Source organism: Rutidosis leptorrhynchoides, chromosome 6 (genome assembly GCF_046630445.1).
Source record: "Rutidosis leptorrhynchoides isolate AG116_Rl617_1_P2 chromosome 6, CSIRO_AGI_Rlap_v1, whole genome shotgun sequence".
In the NCBI taxonomy this organism is placed as follows: domain Eukaryota; kingdom Viridiplantae; phylum Streptophyta; class Magnoliopsida; order Asterales; family Asteraceae; genus Rutidosis; species Rutidosis leptorrhynchoides.
The window spans coordinates 428,702,994-428,724,246 of NC_092338.1; the positions used below are offsets into that span (position 1 = coordinate 428,702,994).

General features: G+C 34.6%; 2 protein-coding genes across 5 annotated transcripts in view; one reads left to right on the top strand and one right to left on the bottom strand.

Annotated features, from left to right (window-relative positions):
* Positions 1-3,469, top strand: LOC139855218 (probable serine/threonine-protein kinase PBL28). The gene is made up of 9 exons (XM_071844456.1): positions 1-283; positions 588-593; positions 696-1,148; positions 1,634-1,749; positions 1,828-2,088; positions 2,209-2,409; positions 2,860-2,922; positions 3,078-3,169; positions 3,430-3,469. The coding sequence occupies exons 1-9, from the start codon at positions 1-3 to the stop codon at positions 3,467-3,469; spliced, it is 1,515 nt and encodes a 504-aa protein (XP_071700557.1).
* A 2,178-nt stretch (positions 3,470-5,647) lies between these two features.
* LOC139851522 (uncharacterized) overlaps positions 5,648-21,253 on the bottom strand; it is a 158,268-nt gene continuing 142,662 nt past the window's right edge. For 3 of the 4 annotated variants that reach the window (XM_071840603.1, XM_071840602.1, XM_071840600.1), the window contains 4 exons: positions 7,662-7,739; positions 7,481-7,552; positions 7,222-7,319; positions 5,648-6,706 (listed from right to left, as the gene is read on the bottom strand). In XM_071840603.1, coding sequence (XP_071696704.1) covers positions 6,177-6,706; positions 7,222-7,319; positions 7,481-7,552; positions 7,662-7,739 — 778 coding nt within the window. In that variant the 3' untranslated portion in view covers positions 5,648-6,176. Of the gene's footprint in view, positions 6,707-7,221; positions 7,320-7,480; positions 7,553-7,661; positions 7,740-8,003; positions 8,105-8,483; positions 8,620-21,253 lie in introns of those variants that run through there. The other variant, XM_071840601.1, reaches the window with a different exon arrangement.

Below are 21,253 nucleotides of genomic sequence, written 5' to 3' on the forward strand. Positions count from 1 at the left end.
ATGGCTGATATCAAGAATAATAAGGAATTTAACGACGCGAGTGAGTCATGTGATTTTTCACAATCATACAATTCTTATGATGAAAAATGTAGGGATTGTAGTCGTGCGGTCTTGAAGGCTCGAGACTCGTTGGTTAAGGGATTGGATGTGAAAGGAAACGAAACCGAGAGCGAGATTTGTGGAGTTGCTGTCGTGACTGCAATTGCTTCCGAAAAATGGAATGAGAGCTCGCTCGATGCTGTTGATGATTTTTACGGATGCTTGCACATATTAGATGAGCATGGTAAGAATTTTCAATAAAAAAAATATTTATTTTTAAATTTATTTTTAACGATGGCCCTAGGCTGTTGCTAAGGTGCATAGGATGCTTATACAAAACAATAACTGTCAATCAAAAGTCAATAATAACCGTTATGTACATCACATTTATGCATGTTAACTACAACCCTTAAAGCTGTCGTTAGAAAAACCTTTATTTTATCATCAATACTTCTTAAGTATGAATTAAATTAGGCTACTTATACCAAAATCTAAGAATTTTTTCTGTTTCTAACATTTTGTTTTTATTTTTTTCATTTTCTTAACAGATCCAGGTTACATCAAAATAAAACGTAAGCTAATCTCGTAACATTTTTCACAACATTAACAATCTATAGAACCATTTTTAACATCATGTTATAAAATTCTTCAACCAGGTTCCGTTTTCCAGACACTATTAGGGGTCATTTTGGCTAGTGTGGCGTTTATGCTCGTCATTATGCTAGTAAAGTACGTAACACGAAAGAATATGCAAGAAAACAAATCGGGTCAATTTCACACAAAAGAGATACCGACAGCATGGTCTGGTCTTTATACTTTTTCTAAGGCTGAAATAGAGCACGCAATGAACTTTTCGGATGAAAAAAAGTGTTTGGGTCGTGGTAGCGCAGGTGAGGTTTATAAAGGGATTTTGCCAAGTGGACAAGCCGTTGCGATTAAGCAAATAAGTAATAAAAATAACACCGATTCTTTCACACGAGAAGTTGAAGGTTTATCGAGGATACGACATCCGAATCTTGTTTGTCTTTTCGGTTGTTGCATTGAAGACGGTGAACACTATTTGGTCTACGAGTATTGCCCAGCTGGAAATCTGGCCCACCATCTCTTGAGTAACTAACTATTTCATATACCTGGCAAATGGTCGGGTTGGGTCAGGGATCAAACGGGTTTGGGTTGAAACGGTCCGGCTTTTAAATAGGTCGAACGGGTTTGGATTGAAACGGGTCATGGGTCAAAATGGGTCGGATTTAAATAGGTCGAACGGGTTTGTGTGAAACGGGTCATAGTTCATACCTCATCTAATATGTACATTTAGAGGTTGAGAAGTATTAGGGTCGGATAACGGGTCAATACAGGTTCGGGTCAAACAAATGGTTTCTAATATAATAATTTTTAAAAACCCTATGCAATGGAAGTTCACTTTTTGACCTGCTTGACCTGTTTCACTTAAAATATTTCTTTTACCGGTTTGATGAGGTAACATATAGCCGAATTGACCCGTTCGTAAGTAAATGGGTAGAAAATGTAACCTCTATGTACAATATACATACGCTAACACAATACTGACGTACCGACATGTATGCAACTATTGCAGGAAAAGACAGTGTTCTAACTTGGGAAAGAAGAGTTAAAATTTTGAGAGATTGTGCACTTGCGATTCGATTTCTTCACCATTATATAGATGGATGCATTGTTCATAGAGATATTAAGGTATTTTGGCACTAAAGTAATTTAAGTAATTCCAAAAATGTGACTTGATATTTTTTGTATGAATTGTTTCATTTGTAGCTTACAAACATTCTTCTTACGGAGAACTTAGATCCAAAGCTGTCAGATTTTGGATTGGCGAAAGTTCTTGGTATGGAAGAAAGCAAAGTTTTCACAGATGTTCGAGGAACTATAGGTTATATGGACCCCGAATACATGAGCAACGCTAAGTTAACATGTGCTAGTGACATTTACAGTTTTGGTATCGTTGCCCTTCAACTTCTTTCGGGTCAAAAAGTCATTGAGCTTGATCTTGAAGCCAGAGATCAACTCACAAGAAAGGTATAAATACACTACTCGTGTCACTCGTGAGTGTGTTGTAATACTTGTTAACGAATTACACATTTTTGTGACGTCGGTGCGTTAAAAAGTGGGGCCGCCTAAATTGGTGAATTTTTGTAGGCGAAGGATGTGAACATGGGAAGACGTCCATTGACAGATTTTGAAGACCCAAGATTGAATGGGAATCTAAACACTCAAGATTTTGAATCGATACTACAAGTTGCAGTGTTATGTGTTGCCAAATCGAGCAAAGGCCGGCCAACAATAGATGTTGTGTTTAGTGAGATGGATAAAGCATGGCAAAACACAGCAGCAGATATGGTAAGGGTCTCTAAAGCCTTTTCAGATTAAACCTGGTTTCAGACAACAATCATGTTAAAAATAGGTAGGAATATAGACCCATTAACTTGTGAATGGGTCGTTCTGCAATCAGATGAGTAATATTCATCGAAACTGCCATTAGAATGACCCTAAGCTTAATATTAGTACACAAATAAAATCCAAAAGTCCCACAAAGTGTATTTTAGTACATAAAACCTCTGTTGTATCCACATCTAAAAGTTCATATTATGATTTGAACAATATATTTATTCATAAGAATAAAGGAAATTTAAATTGTGGACACAAAGTGTTTCAAGTTAGAATGACCTGTAAACTTTTCGACACATTATGAAACCCGCTAGACACGCCCATTTTGTCACTTCTAACTCTAAACCATATTCAAAGCTAAATGAGTACTAGACCCATAATCTATCTTTTGGTATTAAACAGCGAGCAAAAAGAGAGATGAAGTCATTCACAGCAACACAACAGGCAAAATCGCTGGATGCGCAAGTAATCCCTCTATGAAATGGTGACAATTACAGTTGCAAGGTGCTTAGTGCATGATCCTCTGTGTTTAATCCCCTTAAAGAACTATAGAAATAAAGGTGTTCTTGTGTGTACAGCCTTTTTTATGTACATAATATAATATATGAGTATGATTCCAGGTTATGTTTGCTTGTATACCACAATGGATTTTGAAACACAGTATGTATTTAGCCTGCCTTAATATTGGTTTTATTCACCCACCTAAAGAGTTGTACTGTATTAACTCCCAACCTCATTACACAATATGTAATTACCTTATTCAAAATGTTGTTTGGCTTTTTACTCTTCCAAATCACTAGCGGAGAAATAGATGATATTCTTTACTTATAATTAGATTAAAGGGAAAATTGATTCAAAATGCATCGAACTTTCATCAAAATCCTATTGTATGCATTCAACTTTCAAAAGTCCTATTGTATGCATTCAACTTTGTATTTTCTCCTATTGTATGCATTCAACCTGTTATAACAGGTTACCTTCTAGGTCACCTTCTAGATATTTACATCTTTAGTCCCTCATATTTGTAAACTTTAATTTCATTAGTCCTTCTGTTAAACAAAACATTAATATCTTCATACATTCATCATCATCTATTATTCATCATCTTCATCTTGTCTATAACCTAGAAAAAAATTAAAAAACACAAAATACATACTGTTTTTTTGTCTGCAAACACCTGATTATTTCCAAGATTATAGTTATATTGCTTTATACAACATAATACACATGATAATAGAGATGATAAAATGGACATTAATGGGTCAAAATGGGTAATTTCCATGTATGTAAGATGAATAAATAAATGACTATACCTCGATTATGTCATTAGGCATGTCATGATGATCATAAATGGATACCATTCGTGAAAACAACCTTTTTGAAATGGATCTAGCATGTGTATGCAAAATCATGGGCGAAATAAGTAAGCTTATTAAAAGGTGCACTTACAATTCGAACAAGATTAAGTGCCTTTTGCCCAGATGCAGCAGAATCTCTTCGTTTCCATAAGTGATGTTCGGTCTTGCTTGGCCTTTTGATTTTCCTGTAAATATATTTGTATAAGAAACCCATATTCTTGGTGCGAAAGTTGTAAAAGAAACCCATAACTTCAAAAAAAAACCCGTCTGAAACGATGGAGCTAATAGTATCCATATTGATGTTTTAAGAAGGTAGCACTTGTACATATGCACACCAGATTAATGTAATCCTTAAGACAGAATATTCAAATAATTGATAAATCCTCAGTCTAAAACTATAGAAGATGAATGGAAAATATGTAACAGTATAAAACTTGTCAACAACCAAGCTTATTTTCATGCTTATAGCTTAGATTAAAAGCTCCAATAAACCCAAAAAATAAGCTTACATTCATTAGCTTAATCTATCATTGAAAAGCTCGTGAGTAAATAAATATAAGCTTATCCAAACACTCCTTGTATTACTTTTTTTTTTGAAAGGCGATAACACTCCCTATATTACATATTAGTATACGTATTAGTATACACGATAATAATCAAACTAGTGTAGGATATAAGCAGAAAACATGTGAAAACAAAAAAGGAGCTTTGATTAGCTTACCCATTCACATTATCTAACTTGATGAGTTGTCTTTGAGAACTTTGATTGACAAATGACAATTGTCTATCATAAACATGGTTTTCCTTTAGCAATACTCAAGCTAACAACTGTATTTATAAAATTACTTTCTATCTATGGATTTATCTATTTTGCAGCCCCCTAAAAACAACTTTATTGATAAAATTCACTATTTAACAGGTTATCTTTTTGATGGTTTATTGCTGCAAAAGGATAAATCATCTATTTACTTTATTTTAAATTCAGATAAAATCAATATTTATAGTAGCAAGTAACAACAAAAACAAAATAACTTTGTTTATATTTTTGTGTGTAGAGGAAGAATAAGATAACTGGGTTTGAGTTTGTATACCAATGATGGCACCACAACCTGCTATCAAACAGCACCCAGAAATATATAATAGATTAAACATTAAACCTGATAATGATTGGAGAAAAGATGTAGATATAAATGTAAGAAGATATAAATATAAATGTTTTGTTTAACAGAAGGACTAATGAAATTAGAGTTTACAAATATGAGGGACTAAAAATGTAAATATCTAAAAGATGACCTACAAGGTAACCTGTTATAACAGGTTGAAGGCATACAATAGGAGAAAATACAAAGTTGAATGCATACAATAGGACTTTTGAAAGTTGAACGCATACAATAGAATTTTAATGAAAGTTCGATGCATATTGAATCAATTTTCCCTAGATTAAAAAGGTAAATTAAGGTTACGTTTGATAAAACTGAATGCTTTAGTGCTGAATGGTTCATAATCTTAATGATTCAATGTCTCTTACTAAACTCTATCTGAATGAAAATAAGTTATTTGATAATCATATTCAACGAACAGTAAATTAGGTACAATTATCTTATTAACGTGTTACATTAATAAAAAATTCAATAATATACTTGTTAGTTGGGTGTTCTGGATATGATTTAAAGAAGATATTACGAAAAATTTAGGTGCTTAATGGTTAAGAGAGTGTTTCAGCTTTAAATAGTTCGCTCAACCATTCTCAGAAACAAACGCCCTGAATGCTAAATGGTCCAACATTAAGCACTAAATTCATTCAATTTTATAGGTAAACACACACACACCTAAGTATAATATCGGACCCATCAAACCAACAAAGATGTTTCACATTCGTACATGAAGTTGAAACAACTAATATACATAATGTATTAGTTTCGTCTTCTTTCTCCATCATGTTTATACAAATGTAAATCTTAAAAAAAACAATTGTAAAGTTAAACATTACACACCTGCAACATGATAATACCCCTATGCAGAGGTAACTTCCAAATGCAAGAGATTGTTGACGGAACACCATGTGTCGTACTTGCAGCAAACATAGTAATAGCCACAAACCGTATAATCTTACTGAAATCTAGCACACACATGTACCATTATACGGCCCAGCAACTCCAAATAAGAGACCAAATTTAACTACTTTATGACGCATAACAGAGCTCAAACGAAATGAACCACCCTATTAACCTATTTCAACTTCTTTTCAAGGGATTTTTACTAGGTTTGGCTGGTTGGACGTACAACTGTGAGTATATTCAAAACGACATCCAGATTTGGTTTTCGGATTTGTAGTTGTCATCACCTGTAAACAAATGCCACCTAAGGCTTATCTTTTTGCTTTGTTTGACCACCCTTTGAAACAACACTAACGTTTCCTGGATGCATTCTTAATGCATTAGCAAAAATCCGTTTCGCAGCTCCAATTTGTTCGTCTTTAACATTATGCTTGGGAACATTTACATTAGTTGAAGCCTCAACTTTTATGCTTGAAGGTGTCTTCCGAATGGAATGCATCTCATTGTTTCCACTTACACGTTGTTGACCATTTGACTTTGGATTAGTTTTGAAGCTTGAACCAGTATATTGACCTTTTAACTGACTTTTCACCTCACTAGCAGGTTCCTGGGCATCTTTGACCTGTATATCTTGATTAGATTGTTTGATTTTTTGACCAAGCGCATGAGCAATCATACGACGAGCAACTACTGGATTATTTCGAGGCCTCTCTTCTTTAAGCAATAATTCCATGTCATCATTGTCTGTCGAGAAAATTCGTTTCCGAGCTGTCAAGTAAGCTGCTTCTCGATCCTCTAGAGAAATTCGAGCAGATAACGTTTCTACCCTCTCCCCTGAGTAAAATAACAATAAATTTATAAAATATTAAATGGGCTGAATGATTTAATAGTCAGACATAACATAGTCAAGTACCCACAAAAGAACTTTTATTTAAAGGTTAACAAAAGAAAACTCTAACACTACGTAACTATACTTTATGTCATCAGTCAACCGAACCCATTAAATCGGTCTTGACCTATAAATTAACCCTAGAGAGATCAATTCCAAGCCATTTACTTACGATTCGGTTAATTCCTGTTACATTCTATAACCAGTAAGATCAAATGGGTATAACAGACAAATTGAGTAGAAAATGTGTCAAACGAGTAGCCCATAGCGTATTAGTATTGCATAAAAAACTTGACATCATTGAATTTTAAAATTAGAGTATTATTTAAATAACAGAGTTTATGTAATAATATTTAACGATTGCAGGTTTTGAGCTACTCCAAAAAATTACATCTTTTGACCCATCACCCAACCAACCCGATCTGCACCAGCCTTAAACAGACTTGGACAAAAACAATACCAGCCGAACCATCATGTCGTCGTGATAAGAGCTGGGATGTAACTGGAGAATGGTAGTCATCATGCTCCCATAACATATCTGCAACAAGAATCGATGGTCTGCAATTCAACAGATAAGAAACTAATGTGTTGATCAAAATCTTAAAAGTTAACAAGCCAACAGCAAAAACAAGTACTACTAATTATTCATTAAGTTGTTATTAATCTAACTTGTCAGCAGACAAATAGAAACAAGGGATATAATTGTTTGTTAGACATACATCGACGTTTCTTCACAACGTTTTAAGACAAGACGCCTATCATCTCCTTCACCGATAGATTGATGAGAAAATCTTGAATACAAAAAAGAAAGTTTGTTACTTTCAGAAAACTGCATAAAAAAAAGTGAAAAGTAGACCATCCAATACAGAATATAATAATAAGGGACCAAAAGAATGATACCCAAATATATCAGCTAGGCGGTGTAACAGTAGGCGGTTATAGGGATTCATTGGCTCCATCTCCAGCACCTCGTCTAAGCTACAATACAACATAATACAATGAGTCAATGACTACTTATTTCCTTGTATACCAGCAAAAAGAGACAACATGCATAAACAACTAAATAACATGATTACTACATTGAGAATAAGAAAATGAGTAACGCTATATATGCATAATTCAAGCCAACTCCACTCAACATCTAACAGATCATATATCACAATTCTCATTGATTTATACAGATGTACCAATCATATTTTTCGGCCTTGAATTAGGTCAGTAGTTAGAGGGAAACAGAAATACCTTGTTTCATCTCTAAGGAAATCCACTAGCATATCCTCTACTGAAAGAACAAGGTGCTTGCAAGAAAGATTGTCCTTTACAAGAGAAGCTAGTTCTTCAACCTGCAATTTTAGTTGCAATTTTAGTTGCAATTCAACCACACATTATTATCAGAAATTAATATGATGACTATTAATCTTCTTCGAGAGAATTATTAAGTTATAATTTGGATCTGAGAGTTTGTTTAGATAACATAATTAAATGTTAACAGACATTAAAATAATCAACGTGCAAATAGACAACTATAACAACAGTGTAAATAAAATAAACGGAAAAACTGTGCATTAATGGATAGATAACATAAACTAAACACAAACACACACACACATTACCCTGCAAACTTACACATACATTACCGTGCAAACTACAAACATAAATCACTAAAAAAAAACTATGTAAGCATCAAAATTGGAATGATTTGTAGAAAAATAAGAACTTTACCATCGAGAATTGAGTGAGACTCATGTTATAAATTAACAGTTTTATACCAATTTGTTGATTTTTCTGGTAATTTGACGAAACCCTAACTTCGTGTGAACGAAATTTTGATGATTTAGAATTCTTTTTTGTTTCTGGTTTCGTATGTGGAAGGATTTGTATTTGACATCTTAAATGACCCTTTTAACCTTATTGCTTTAGGTGTTCAACTTGTTGAGAGTCTTACGGCCCGGAAGTCTCAAATTGGGCTAGTAAAGTAGTTCCTTTTGGGGCCAGTTTTTGAAATGACCATTCTGGCCTTTTGCTACGAGGATAAGCATGTAAATAAATTGAAAGAACAGATAAAATTTAAGTATGTATGTTCTTGTTCATGTCACTGATAACATATGTTTGATCGTAAACATAAACATTACACACGTATAAAACGAATATATGGATTAGTGCTCAATCACAAGATTATTGTACGGCTTAGAAATTATAAAAAGTCTCCTCATTTGAATAAAATTATCGAATAAATATATAAAGTAAAATTTTTGAATTTAAATAACAATATAAACCTGAAGTATAGAAAAGTTTTACTTCATCAAGTTACCCCTCTTTCGTATAATTATATACTCCGTGATTTACCTGAAATTTTTTACTCATTTAGCGAGTCAACTATTCCAAAGGTTCGATAATTAATTTAGAAGCACTTAAAAGCTACGTAGTATATATTCCATTGTAAAACTGTTGTATCCATTTTAAAATTATCTTAAAACACATAACCATCTACTCCTTAATTAACTACTCCCTACGTCCCAAAAAAACAGTCTTGTTTGACTTTTTGTTAGATTTAAGATATAGTAATGAACTGTCTAATTTGCCCTTTCTTGAATGTAGTTATAAAGAGTAACTAATAAATTAATTGATATATTTAAAGTTAAATTTCCAAAATTAAAAGGGACATAATTGAAACTTTAATTATATTTAATGGTTATTTAGAGAAAGTGACAATAATTTTGGGACAAATCAAAAAAAAAAAGGTGGACAGTTTTTTTGGGACGGAAGGAGTAATTCATAAGCACCGGGCCATTTAACGGTAATGCAAAGCCCAATTGTATTGGCGGATTTATTACGTGTTATTGGACCATTTGATGAGACTTTATTCCAGGCTTAGTTGAATCGAGATTTCATATCCTCACATTCATCGACTTTCCAATTTTAGCTTGAATCATACTCGACATTAACGTAGATTTAGCAACATTACCAAGTTCTGATTCTTCAAACAAGCTAAATAAAATCATTGTATTCGAGCCTCACCCGTGGGAGTTTTACCACATGCGATGCTCGAATGGATTCGCAGTGGGATTTCCTCTCAGGGACGGTACACATGACTGTATTGGTTTGTCGTAGGAAATGATCTGGGTAGGTGAGTTCTGACATTACGTTAGACCCCGTCAGTAATTTCTAACCGCCGTTAATAAAAATCAGCCTTATACAAACCAACCCCTTCCTAGCGAATTATGTCCACTCTGATACCTTTACCACACAGATTAAGTCTTGCACTAATGTGCATACGTGATAAATGTGAGGCAAGAAACGTATCATTCAACTGCAGTTCTTGCAAGTTGTAACTCATTAAATGCAAAACAACGAGAAATTAGAAATAAGTGAACATCAAATTCGTATAAGTTTTGACTAATCCACACAATGTGTTCTAGTTAATTTTGAAGCCAAAAAATTGGAAATTATTTTTGTGACGCCCCGTACAAAATCAACGTGTACGGATCATCAACAACGGGATCATTACACGGTTACAACACTATATGCTGTTTAAAAAAAACAAGTTTTGCATTCATGAAAAAAGTAACGTTTTTACCAACGTCAAATGTTTTACAAAAGATAACGTGCTTCTATGAATAGAAAGCATTAACATAAGTACGTGACACAAAGGTCATTACAAAACCATTGTTCAAATGTAACATAAGTTGTGAATGCAAAGTAAAAGTTCCATGATTGAGACATCTCTAAACAATGCAGCGGAAGTCTAACACAGCGAGTCTGTAACAGCAAGTCTATAACACCAAGACTATAACAGCAAGTCTAACAGCGGAAGCAACAACGTCTAAGCATCTAAGAAATACATGCTTAAAAATGTCAACACGAATGTTGTTGAGCTATAGTTTGATTGTAATCAGTAATGAAATGTAGACCACGAGATTTCAGTGCTTCAAATCAGCATTTCAAATCAGTATTTCAAATCAGTATGATAAAGTATATGCTTATCCGTGGGCACTCGGTAACTAACTTAACAAAGTAATATAAATAGCACCCCTTAAAAGTACACTTGGCGAGTGCATAAGTTTACGAAGTTTTAAACACCCGTTAAATGCTAGCGCGACTAGCCCGAGTGGGGATGTCAAACCCTATGGATCCATATCTAAGATTCGCGTTCACCGGTTCATAAACTAATGACTAAACGTTACCGAGCTAAGGGGAAAGTTTATGCCATTATGTCACCCACACATATATAAAGTTAAATTACTCGTGTCTAGTATGTTAAAACATAAAAAAGCGCATGTATTCTCAGTACCAAAAATAGTTAAAGTAAAAAAAAGGAGCTATAACTCACAGTGAATGTGCGGTAAAATCGATACGAAAATGTAAGCAAGTAGTAAGTCGGTCCAAACAAGTAAGTTGGTCGATCCAAAAGGTCCTCAACCTAAGTCAATGGTTACTAAGTCAGTAAATTGTCCCCAAAAGTTTAAAAGTAAATAAGTTAAGTCTTAAGTATCATCATCATCATCATCATCATTCGTAAAAGATAAAGTAAGTTTTCAACAAGAATAGAGATCGAAACAAAGGGCTGACTTCGGACATATGCTACGAACTCTATACAAACTGAAAAGACGCGTGGTCAGTGGACAAGACTCCGTATGTGAGTCCTCTTACCTCTATCCAATTTTCAGATTCTAACTCGATGTCGTTTGACTGTGGCGACGGTTCAAGCGCGAGTAGGTCAGAATTTTCAGCACGTCGTTACAAAGGCGTAGTGATTTTCGGAAGGCTATAAATCCTAAACTGTATATCGGATTTAAGCGAGTCTTAAACGAAAAGTCATCTACTCGAACCGAACTATCTGGAAATCAACTTTCCAGAAGCCCCAGGAGTCTGATCAGACCCCGAAAAACAGTAAACAAGTGCTCCGATGGGTTTCTTGGTGTTTGATGCTCATCACGGTTCTCATCCTTACATTGTATATAACTGTTAAAAACAAGGTATTTTAACTTTAATTAGCAATTTTTTATTTGATTTAATTAAATATATTGAGAAAAATATTTACATATTCAAAATTTTGGACCCTTCTAAATTTTTGGGTCCTATGCGGTTGCCTATCTTGCCTATGCTCGAAAACATCTCTGATTAGTTGTTTAATTTTGTATACTTTCGGATACATATGTGACAAAACAATCACATAGTAATGACATTTTAAGAGCCTCAAATGAGGCATATAGATATACATTATTTTATTATGTATGTAAACCATTCATATTAAAAAATATTTTATAGGTCACACAAATTTTTAGTTTTTTCTATATATTAAATTTGCATAATATATTATTAAAAATATAAATGTACATACTCATTACTCATGGATTTTATTCATCTAAAATAATATAAATAAACTTATAAAGTTATTTAATAAATACATAATAGTTATTTGTGTCCTTCTACATAGAAATTTTCGTGTGGAGGGCCCTTCAAAAAAGAATCCTGGTTCGGATCGAAAGGGGTATTGACCTTCATAGTGTTCGGTGCTCCGTTTGTGATGATGATCTCGAATCGATCGACTATGTGTTTATCAAATGTAAAGAATCATTAGATGTGTGGAATCGGCTTTTCAAATGGTGGAATCTTGATCCGTGTTCCTTCTCAAATGTCCTGGAGGGTTACACGAAATTTCAATTGGGATAAGACTATAAATGCAAATCGTTTCCAGACAAGAAGAACGCGATTTAGTGTATAGATTTTTGTGTATGTTTCTGTGTGAATGAAAAGTATATGTGAAAGCAATTTTCCAAAACTGATGATTTAAAACAGTTTAGGCGGTTATTATTTGAATGGTTACGACGGTTGAATGGACCCCGCCTGGGGCGCTGCCCCTTGGACCCCGCAAGGGGGCGCAGCCCCCTTGACCCCGCCATTACCGTGCGCCAGTGTCTAGTTCACTCTTATGGACGTGCACTCCGCACTCACCGAACCCATGTTAAGTATCACTAGTCAACTCCTGCTTTCTAGTAAATCACTTCTCCATCTCGCGGCTATTTCTCCATCTCGCGGCTCGTTCTCCATCTCGCGGCTCGTTCTCCATCTCGCGGCTCGTTCTCCATCTAGAGGCTTTTATGACTCTCGCAGCTCGTTCTCCATCTCGCGGCTTTTAAGACTCTCGCGGCTCGTTCTCGATATCGAGGCTTGTATGACTTTCGCGGCTCGTTTGTAACAGCCCGAGTACAACCCGTAGTGGATATTGTCCGCTTTGCCCCGACGCACGGTGGCTCACGGTTTTGTTTCTCGGGACTCACCCTCAAAACGCGTCCACTAGAGGAGGTATCCACACCCTTTATAAGGGGTGTTTCGTTCTCCTCCCCCACCGATGTGGGATGAGTTCTCACACTCTCCCCCACTCAGGACACTGCGTCCCCGCAGTGCACATCGATGCGGGCCCCAGCTCTGATACCATCTTGTAACAGCCCGAGTACAACCCGTAGTGGATATTGTCCGCTTTGCCCCGACCCACGGTGGCTCACGGTTTTGTTTCTCGGGACTCACCCTCAAAACGCGTCCACTAGAGGAGGTATCCACACCCTTTATAAGGGGTCTGTAACACCTCAGCTTAACATGACCACAATATTGTCCGCTTTGCCCGCAGGCGCACGGCTTTTTCTTGGCGATCACACACGAGAAGCACTTTCCCAGGAGGTCACCCATCCTAGTAGTGCTCTCGCCCGAGCACGCTTAACCACAACGTACTCGCACTTCTACTCAGCATGTGATCCCAAAACGCGTTGTGTCATTTAAGCGTGAGTATTACCTTATAATCCCATGATCACTCATGTTCGTGGGCGATGTGGGATTTGCCTAGGGTGTTACATTCACCCCCCCTTAGGGACTCATCGTCCTCGATGAGGTTTGCCCCACCACCCCCAACGGCACATGAGTGGCTCTGATACCATTCTGTAACACCCCAGCTTAACATGACCACAATATTGTCCGCTTTGCCCGCAGGCGCACGGCTTTTTCTTGGCGATCACACACGAGAAGCACTTTCCCAGGAGGTCACCCATCCTAGTAGTGCTCTCGCCCGAGCACGCTTAACCACAACGTACTCGCACTTCTACTCAGCATGTGATCCCAAAACGCGTTGTGTCATTTAAGCGTGAGTATTACCTTATAATCCCATGATCACTCATGTTCGTGGGCGATGTGGGATTTGCCTAGGGTGTTACATTGTTCTCCATCTAGAGGCTTTTATGACTCTTGCAGCTCGTTCTCCATCTCGTGGCTTTTAAGACTCTCGCGGCTTGTTCTCGATATCGAGGCTTGGTCTCCATCTTGGGACTGGATGCTTTTCATGGGAACTCATCACATAATGAGTTCACTTGGGAATAAAATTTGGCAAGCCGTCAAATGGGTTTGTTGGAAGAATCGTAATTCGAAGGTGTTCCATAACAAGTTCGTAAGTGCTTCGATGCAGGCCCGGCCCAAAGTAAAATTTGGCAAGTCGTCAAATGGGTTTGTTGGAAGAATCGTAATTCGAAGGTGTTCCATAACAAGTTCGTAAGTGCTTCGATGCAGGCCCGGCCCAAGGGGTGTACAAGATGTACATTTGCACAGGGCCCAGTAATTTTAGGGGCCCAATTTATCACCGAACCCATGTTAAGTATCACTAGTCAACTCCCGCTTTCTAGTAAATCAGCTAAAATGATATCACCAACACTGGATGCTTTTCATGGGAACTCATCATGTAACGTCCTCCCAATAGGGTCTGGAAGAAACGTTACTAATATCAAATAAACCAACATATTATAATACGAGAACAATACTAAATGAGAAAATTTAACTTTATTGAGTACGCAGCGGAAAATGAAATGTCGTTACAATAATGGAAATAACGATAAAGTAATTATTCATATGCAGAAGTAATAAATGCGATATCTCTTGATCCTAAGTCCAAGTAGCATCACATAAGTAGTAGATAAGAAAGCTTGAATCAAACAGCACCTGAGACAAAACATGCTAAAGTGTCAACCAAAAAGGTTGAGTGAAGTTCATAGGTTTAACAAAAGTAGTTATCGTTGTTTTTAGACCACAAGATTTAGTTGTAAAGTTGATCTCCCGCAGGATCAAAAAGTAGATCTCGCAGATCCAAAAGTTATGCCAGTGCGTGATATTTAGACTAAACGTTCAAGTTTGCCCCATGACAAGTTGTGTCTGTCCTTGTCGGTTTAAATTTCATTATCAAGTAATACAAAGACTGAGTCAAATGTATCGGGGACGTTACTCCCGATAGGCCTACCCCCAATAAATAAGCATGCCGCAGCACTTAAAAATATCACTGTAGGGACTTAGTCGGACGTAGCCGGGTATAGCATAGTTTTAGCAGTTGGTACTTGTGTCTAAATTGTAAATAGTAAAAGCAGCATGTGTCTCACCCCAAAAAGTTAAATAAGTTTGCTAGCAATAAAGAGTGGGGCTATGAATTCACGTATATAAATATTGTAAAACTGTTATTAAAATAATTCATGTTAAAAATTTAAAAGCAAGCATGTGTCTCACCCCATAGTTTCAAAACAGTAATGAAATAGTAAAAAGTGGGGCTATGAAATTCACGTATATAAATATTGTAAAACTGTTATTAAAATAATTCATGTTAAAAATTTAAAAGCAAGCATGTGTCTCACCCCATAGTTTCAAAACAGTAATGAAATAGTAAAAAGTGGGGCTATGAAATTCACGTATATAAATATTGTAAAACTGTTATTAAAATAATTCATGTTAAAAATTTAAAAGCAAGCATGTGTCTCACCCCATAGTTTCAAAACAGTAATGAAATAGTAAAAAGTGGGGCTATGAAATTCACCTTAGTAAGTAGAGAGAGTTATTCCTCGGAATAGAGAGTTGAACGAGTGAGCAGGAAAGTCAACCTATTGACATTTAAGAGTAGTTAAGTGTTTTGCCCATGTTTAAGTTTAAGTATGTGTTTAAGTATAGTTTGTTTTACTAAGTTTCTATTCCTAGTAAGTTACTATTTTTATAAAGTTTCTATTTTTAGAAAGTTTCTTATTTTACTAAGTTTCTATGACTAGAGAGTTTCTACTTTTATGAGTGTTTCCATTTTAGGATACTTGCCGTATTAGATAAGCTTCCAATCACCCCTTTCCCTTCGAATGGCTAATTTAGATCTAGGGGCTTGAGCCATAGGACCCTTTAAATCGGAAATCTAAACCCTCTGCCTAGAATCTCGTAGAAACCATTCGTCACGAAAGTTCGAAGATCTATACATCTCTAATACATATCCCAAAATGTTTTTGTGCTACAATATAATTAGTAGGTTATAGGTGCTAGTAATAGTAATAGTGTATACATGTTAAGTACTAATATAAGTAGTATTAGGGTTTCATTAATTAGGGTTAGTTAATTAAAGTAGTAATTAATAACTAGGGTTTAGTAATTAATGTCCTAGGGTTTCATAAATGTTTAGAGTTTAATTAATTAGGGTTTAAGAATTATAGTTTAGGTGTAATTAGGGTTTAAGGTTTTAATATGTATATGTATATATAATTCGTATATATATGTATATATATATATATATAAATATTTTTTTTACATGTATATATGTATATATAAATCTAGGTGTGTTTATGTATATACTTATGAATAACAAGTTTATAATATGAATATGAATTATCAAAGATCAAAGTTTATGTAAATAGTTTAGGGTTTATGTTATACCTTTGAAGATTCAAGATAATTAACAAAGAAAAGATGAACACGATGAAGATGGAAGATCAAAGCCTTGAAAATCTTGAAGAACTCCTTGAAGATTCTTGAAGAACACGAAGAACAAGCTTGAAGATCCGAATACCACAAGAGAGGGAGAGGGAGAGATTGTTTTTGAGAGAGGATTTTGGTGTGATTTGTGAATGAGAAACTAGGTGTTTATATAGTGCAAGTATTAGAGTGTTAGTCAACATAAGGATGTTCTAATTAATGATTTTATTTTGTTTTATAATTTTTAGTCAACAATAGGTGGTACTAGTTTATAATTAGTCAACATAAGGATGTACTAGTTTACACTTTATTTTTAGTCAACATAAGGATGTAAGATTTTTTTAGTCTCATTATTATTACTATTATTATTATTATTATTATTTTTACATTTACTACATGATAAGTATTATTTTCTTTTTACTAATTCATGACTTGTATATATTTAGTTCCCAATTGTTTTATTATTTATATAAATGTCACTTTTTATTTATTACTTATAGGTTATTAGTTATAATATTACATAAATGCATAAATTTTAATTAGCAGTGAGTGTTGACTAACAGTTTATTATTTTCATCTTTTATTAACTTGTCAATTTTTGTACAAAGTTAATTAATATGTTTTCTAACTCTTAACACTTAACAATTGTTGATTAAAGTTTAATCATTAAGTTTTAATTATATTGTTTGGGCTTTTAATATTGGAAAAATATAGAATGGAAAAAATGAGGGTCGTTATAGTACCTCCCCGTTATTGAAAACTTCGTCCCGAAGTTTTTAGGTAGTTTCCTCGTTTGCATCAGCAGTTGAGAAGAGATGGGGATATTTCCGTTTCATATGGTCTTTGCGTTCCCAGGTATATTCGGGGCCTCTACGCGAATTCCAACGGACTTTAACGATAGGTATATTGCTTTTACGCGTTTGTTTGACCTCTCCTTCCATGATTTCTATAGGTTATTCAACGAAGTGCATTTTATCATTAATGCGAATATCATTCAAAATGATGATGTTATACAAGTCATTTCAGTAAATTAGATACATGAAATGTGTTATGAATAGTACTGAGCTCATTTAAAACCTTGAGCATTTTATGCCACAATATTAGGGCAGACAAACAAAGAGGAGTTCGTGAAAATCACAGTCATGAAATTTGATAGAGATCTTCATTGTTTACAACAAGAATATTTTAATGATGAATATAAGTTGAAAAATAAAGTTTTATCACTATTGAATAATATGGATAAAACGATTCGTTTATAGGAAGAGTATAAATGAAGCTATCATAAAAGAGTGAAATGAGAAAATTAAATGTTCGCCTTAACTTTTGACGTAGTCACGATTGATTTCCGGAATTCAAGGAATTAAAGGAAATCTTCGTAATCTATAAGATTTGATTCTCCGGTATTTACGAAATTTTGAGATTTGTTTGATTAAATGCGGTGATTTGCCTCGATTGATGTGTTTGGAATTTTGCTATAAATTAGCTTCTTTCGTTTCATTATCTTCACCACTTCTATACTTTCTTTCTTAATTCAAACTTCCAAAAGATTAAGAAAATGCTTAATCCAGTTCTGATCCTGGTTATTATATTGACCATCTATGCAGTCATTCTTCTTTTTCTTTTACCGCCAGAGGAATCTGTTTACTTCTACTATGCTCTTGGGGTTATAGTGTTTTTAATTATCCCGTGTCTTTATATTGCTATACGCATTGATATACACGGTTTGTAATTTCGGAGTCGTTATCGGGCTTTATATTTTCCCTTATATGTCGGAGCTTTATGCTTTTGTTTCTTCTTCCCGACTTCAAGTCAAGCGAGTAATGGTCCAGAATTCATAGGTATGAAGTTTCGAATGATCATAATATATAAAGTAGAAAGGAAAGGTAATAGCACGATTTGATTTGTCATATTACCAGAATATCCGGAAAAGACCGAATCATCAAGAAAAATATGTTCTTGATATATTTAGAGGTTAAATAGAATGTAAGAGTCGTGTAACATGGAAAATGATGATTATAAAATCTATGAATCATCATCTTCCATTAAAAACTTAGCATGACTTACTGTAATATAATCACGTTGGCCTGACGTTATTATATTATACTAACTCATGCTTCAATTCCCAACACTTCTTCAAAGCATTTATAATTTAAACTCGAATTTTACAGAATATAGAAACTAAAACAGTTTCCTTTATAAAGATATCGCAAAGAGATACTTAATTGCGGACATGAATCGTTATGAAGATATCTTTCGAAATATAGAGGATATTTATGATGATATTTTGGAATTTCTAAGTTCGAAAGTTGATGAAGAAAAATTTTTCGCAAGCTTTTAACATGACTTCGGAGCAAGATATTCTCTAAAGATTTCACCGGATCCAAAATTACCTGGATTCTTTGAATATAGGGTTTGGCCCTTGTGTTTGTCCTTGGTCTCCTCCATGGTTAGCTCAATCCGTTTTTCAGTTCCAAATTTTCTTTTGAGCTTTTCCAACGTACCATTCTTTATTATCAAACTGTTGGCCCTTAAGACCATCTACAATTTTTCTGTTTCCTCTGCATTTAATGCAGCCATATTTGAATCATCGGTTATCAATCCGAAATGGTTTCAAGAAATTTCATTTTTAGATGATTAAACGCTGATTGCGATAAATTCAAAGGATGTTTTCAAGAATTTTAAATTTGAAGTGTTTAAGCGTAAGATGCATCCATCAATGGATCTAACGGTTGACGAAGAAATGTTGTGATTTTCAAAAGTAAGGAATGGTAAGTTCGGTGGTTTGATTTGATAATTCATCATAGAATACGAATGAATATAATTCATGAATGTAGTGATCTTTAGGAAGATAACACTTGCTAAAGCTTTACTTAAGTTCCGATATGTCAAAATCAGAGTATGTAATTGAATTTGTATGAAAATGGTTTTTCTTTGGTGAACATATACATATATCATGTGAATGTAAGTAGTATAGTTAACAACTGCTGAATCAGAATGGAAGAATGTACAATGTAACATATTTATATGAGATATGAATATCTCTCGGGTTTTACCTACCCGTTAAAATATTTTTTACAATTAACAGTTTGTACAAAAGAGAAGATATACGTTCATATATGTATTCTTCAGATGTAATCATGATTTTAATGAGCTAATATAATATTAAACTCATTTGATTTGCTGTTGAAACGAGAATAAATAATCTCCAAAACCTTAGAGATTTCATAATTGTCGTGAAATATTTCGCTAATGAAGTTATGAATTAATACTTCATCGTTCATTGTTATTGATATACTTCGGTATATGATGTTGGTGCTCTTGGAATTCTTGTGAAATTCATAAGGCACTAATGATATTTTCTAGAAAGTTTCGAGTACATCGAAAATTAAAGTATACAATCAATCATATATTTGAGTAATACACTTGGTTTATTACGAAATGGAGTTTATTGTATTGAAGCAATGATTAACGATTGTTAAGTTATTAACAAAAGATGTACATCATAGCATATTGTGATATGAATTAACCATGTAGTACATACTAGTTAAGATTCACACGTAATAGCTTAGTACGAAAAGATTTATTATTGTTCCAATCCATATATATAAAGTATACATATGTAATTGTTCAGGAAGAATGAGTCAATACATCTTAACTCATTATTAATAATATTCCTTGGTATCTATGGGGCGTATGATGTTGATGTTTGAGGTACTGAGTGCGATGTTGAGGCGTGGAATGCGGATGTTGTCGTTGGTGAAGCTGGTGATGTTGGTGGTGATGCCGATGGTACTGGTGGTACTGGTTATGCTGCTGGTGTTGCTGCTGGTGTTCGTAGGTTTCGCACCATATTCTTCAGAGCCACTACTCGAGCGCGAAGCTCGTTGACTTCTTCTATTATTCCGGGATGATTGGCGGTTCGGACAAGTGGATGAATAAGATCTAAAATTTTAGATATTATATATTCGTGACTGGATATCCTGGAAATGAGGGTGAAAATAGTGTTCCGAACGGGTTCGCCAGTAAGTGCTTCAGGTTCTTCACCAAGAGGTGAATTCAGTTGGTGGAAGGGATCACCTTCTTCTTGTCTCCATTGATTAAGTTTACTACGAACCCATCCCCAATTCATCCAAAATAGATGATGGCTGATTGGTTGGTTCATTCCGGTTACGCTGCCATTGGAGCTCGAAGAGTTCGAGGAATCCATATTATGTGTTTGGAATTAGGGTTTTTGATATGAGATTAGTGTTGAATACTGGATGATATATTCGTCTCCTCGAATACGTGTATATAGCAAAAAGATTTCCGTAATTTATGGAGGGAATTTAGGAAAAGTGTTAGACAAAATCTATTGGGATAGATACGATAAGATATAATAAGATATGATGTGTCTATACTTTAATAATGGCAGTATGACGTGTCGAGATCATAAAGTGATAAGTATGTAATCTAATAATCTTTTGATTAAAGACTTTCAATTCGTATACTGTGATAACCCAATGACATTTTTCGATTCATAAACCGATGCATAAAGGCATAAGGCATATAGGTACGTGATATAACAGGGAGTTATATACGTTTGTGTGTGAGTAGTAACAATTATAAAAGTTTCAAAATCATGGATAATATTTCATGTAATACATATGTAATACACATAACCATGATAGATGACTTATGAATGTCAAGAATTTCTGAAATCATTGTGTCGCATTTAGATGCGGTGGTGTAATTGGATAGTACTC

Coding starts and splice junctions, on each gene's coding strand:
- LOC139855218 (XM_071844456.1), top strand. CDS start 1: ATGGCTGATATCAAGAATAATAAGGAATTTAACGACGCGAGTGAGTCA. Junction 1,149..1,633: donor TCTGGCCCACCATCTCTTGA/GTAACTAACTAT, acceptor CAACTATTGCAG/GAAAAGACAGTGTTCTAACT. Junction 1,750..1,827: donor TTGTTCATAGAGATATTAAG/GTATTTTGGCAC, acceptor TTTCATTTGTAG/CTTACAAACATTCTTCTTAC.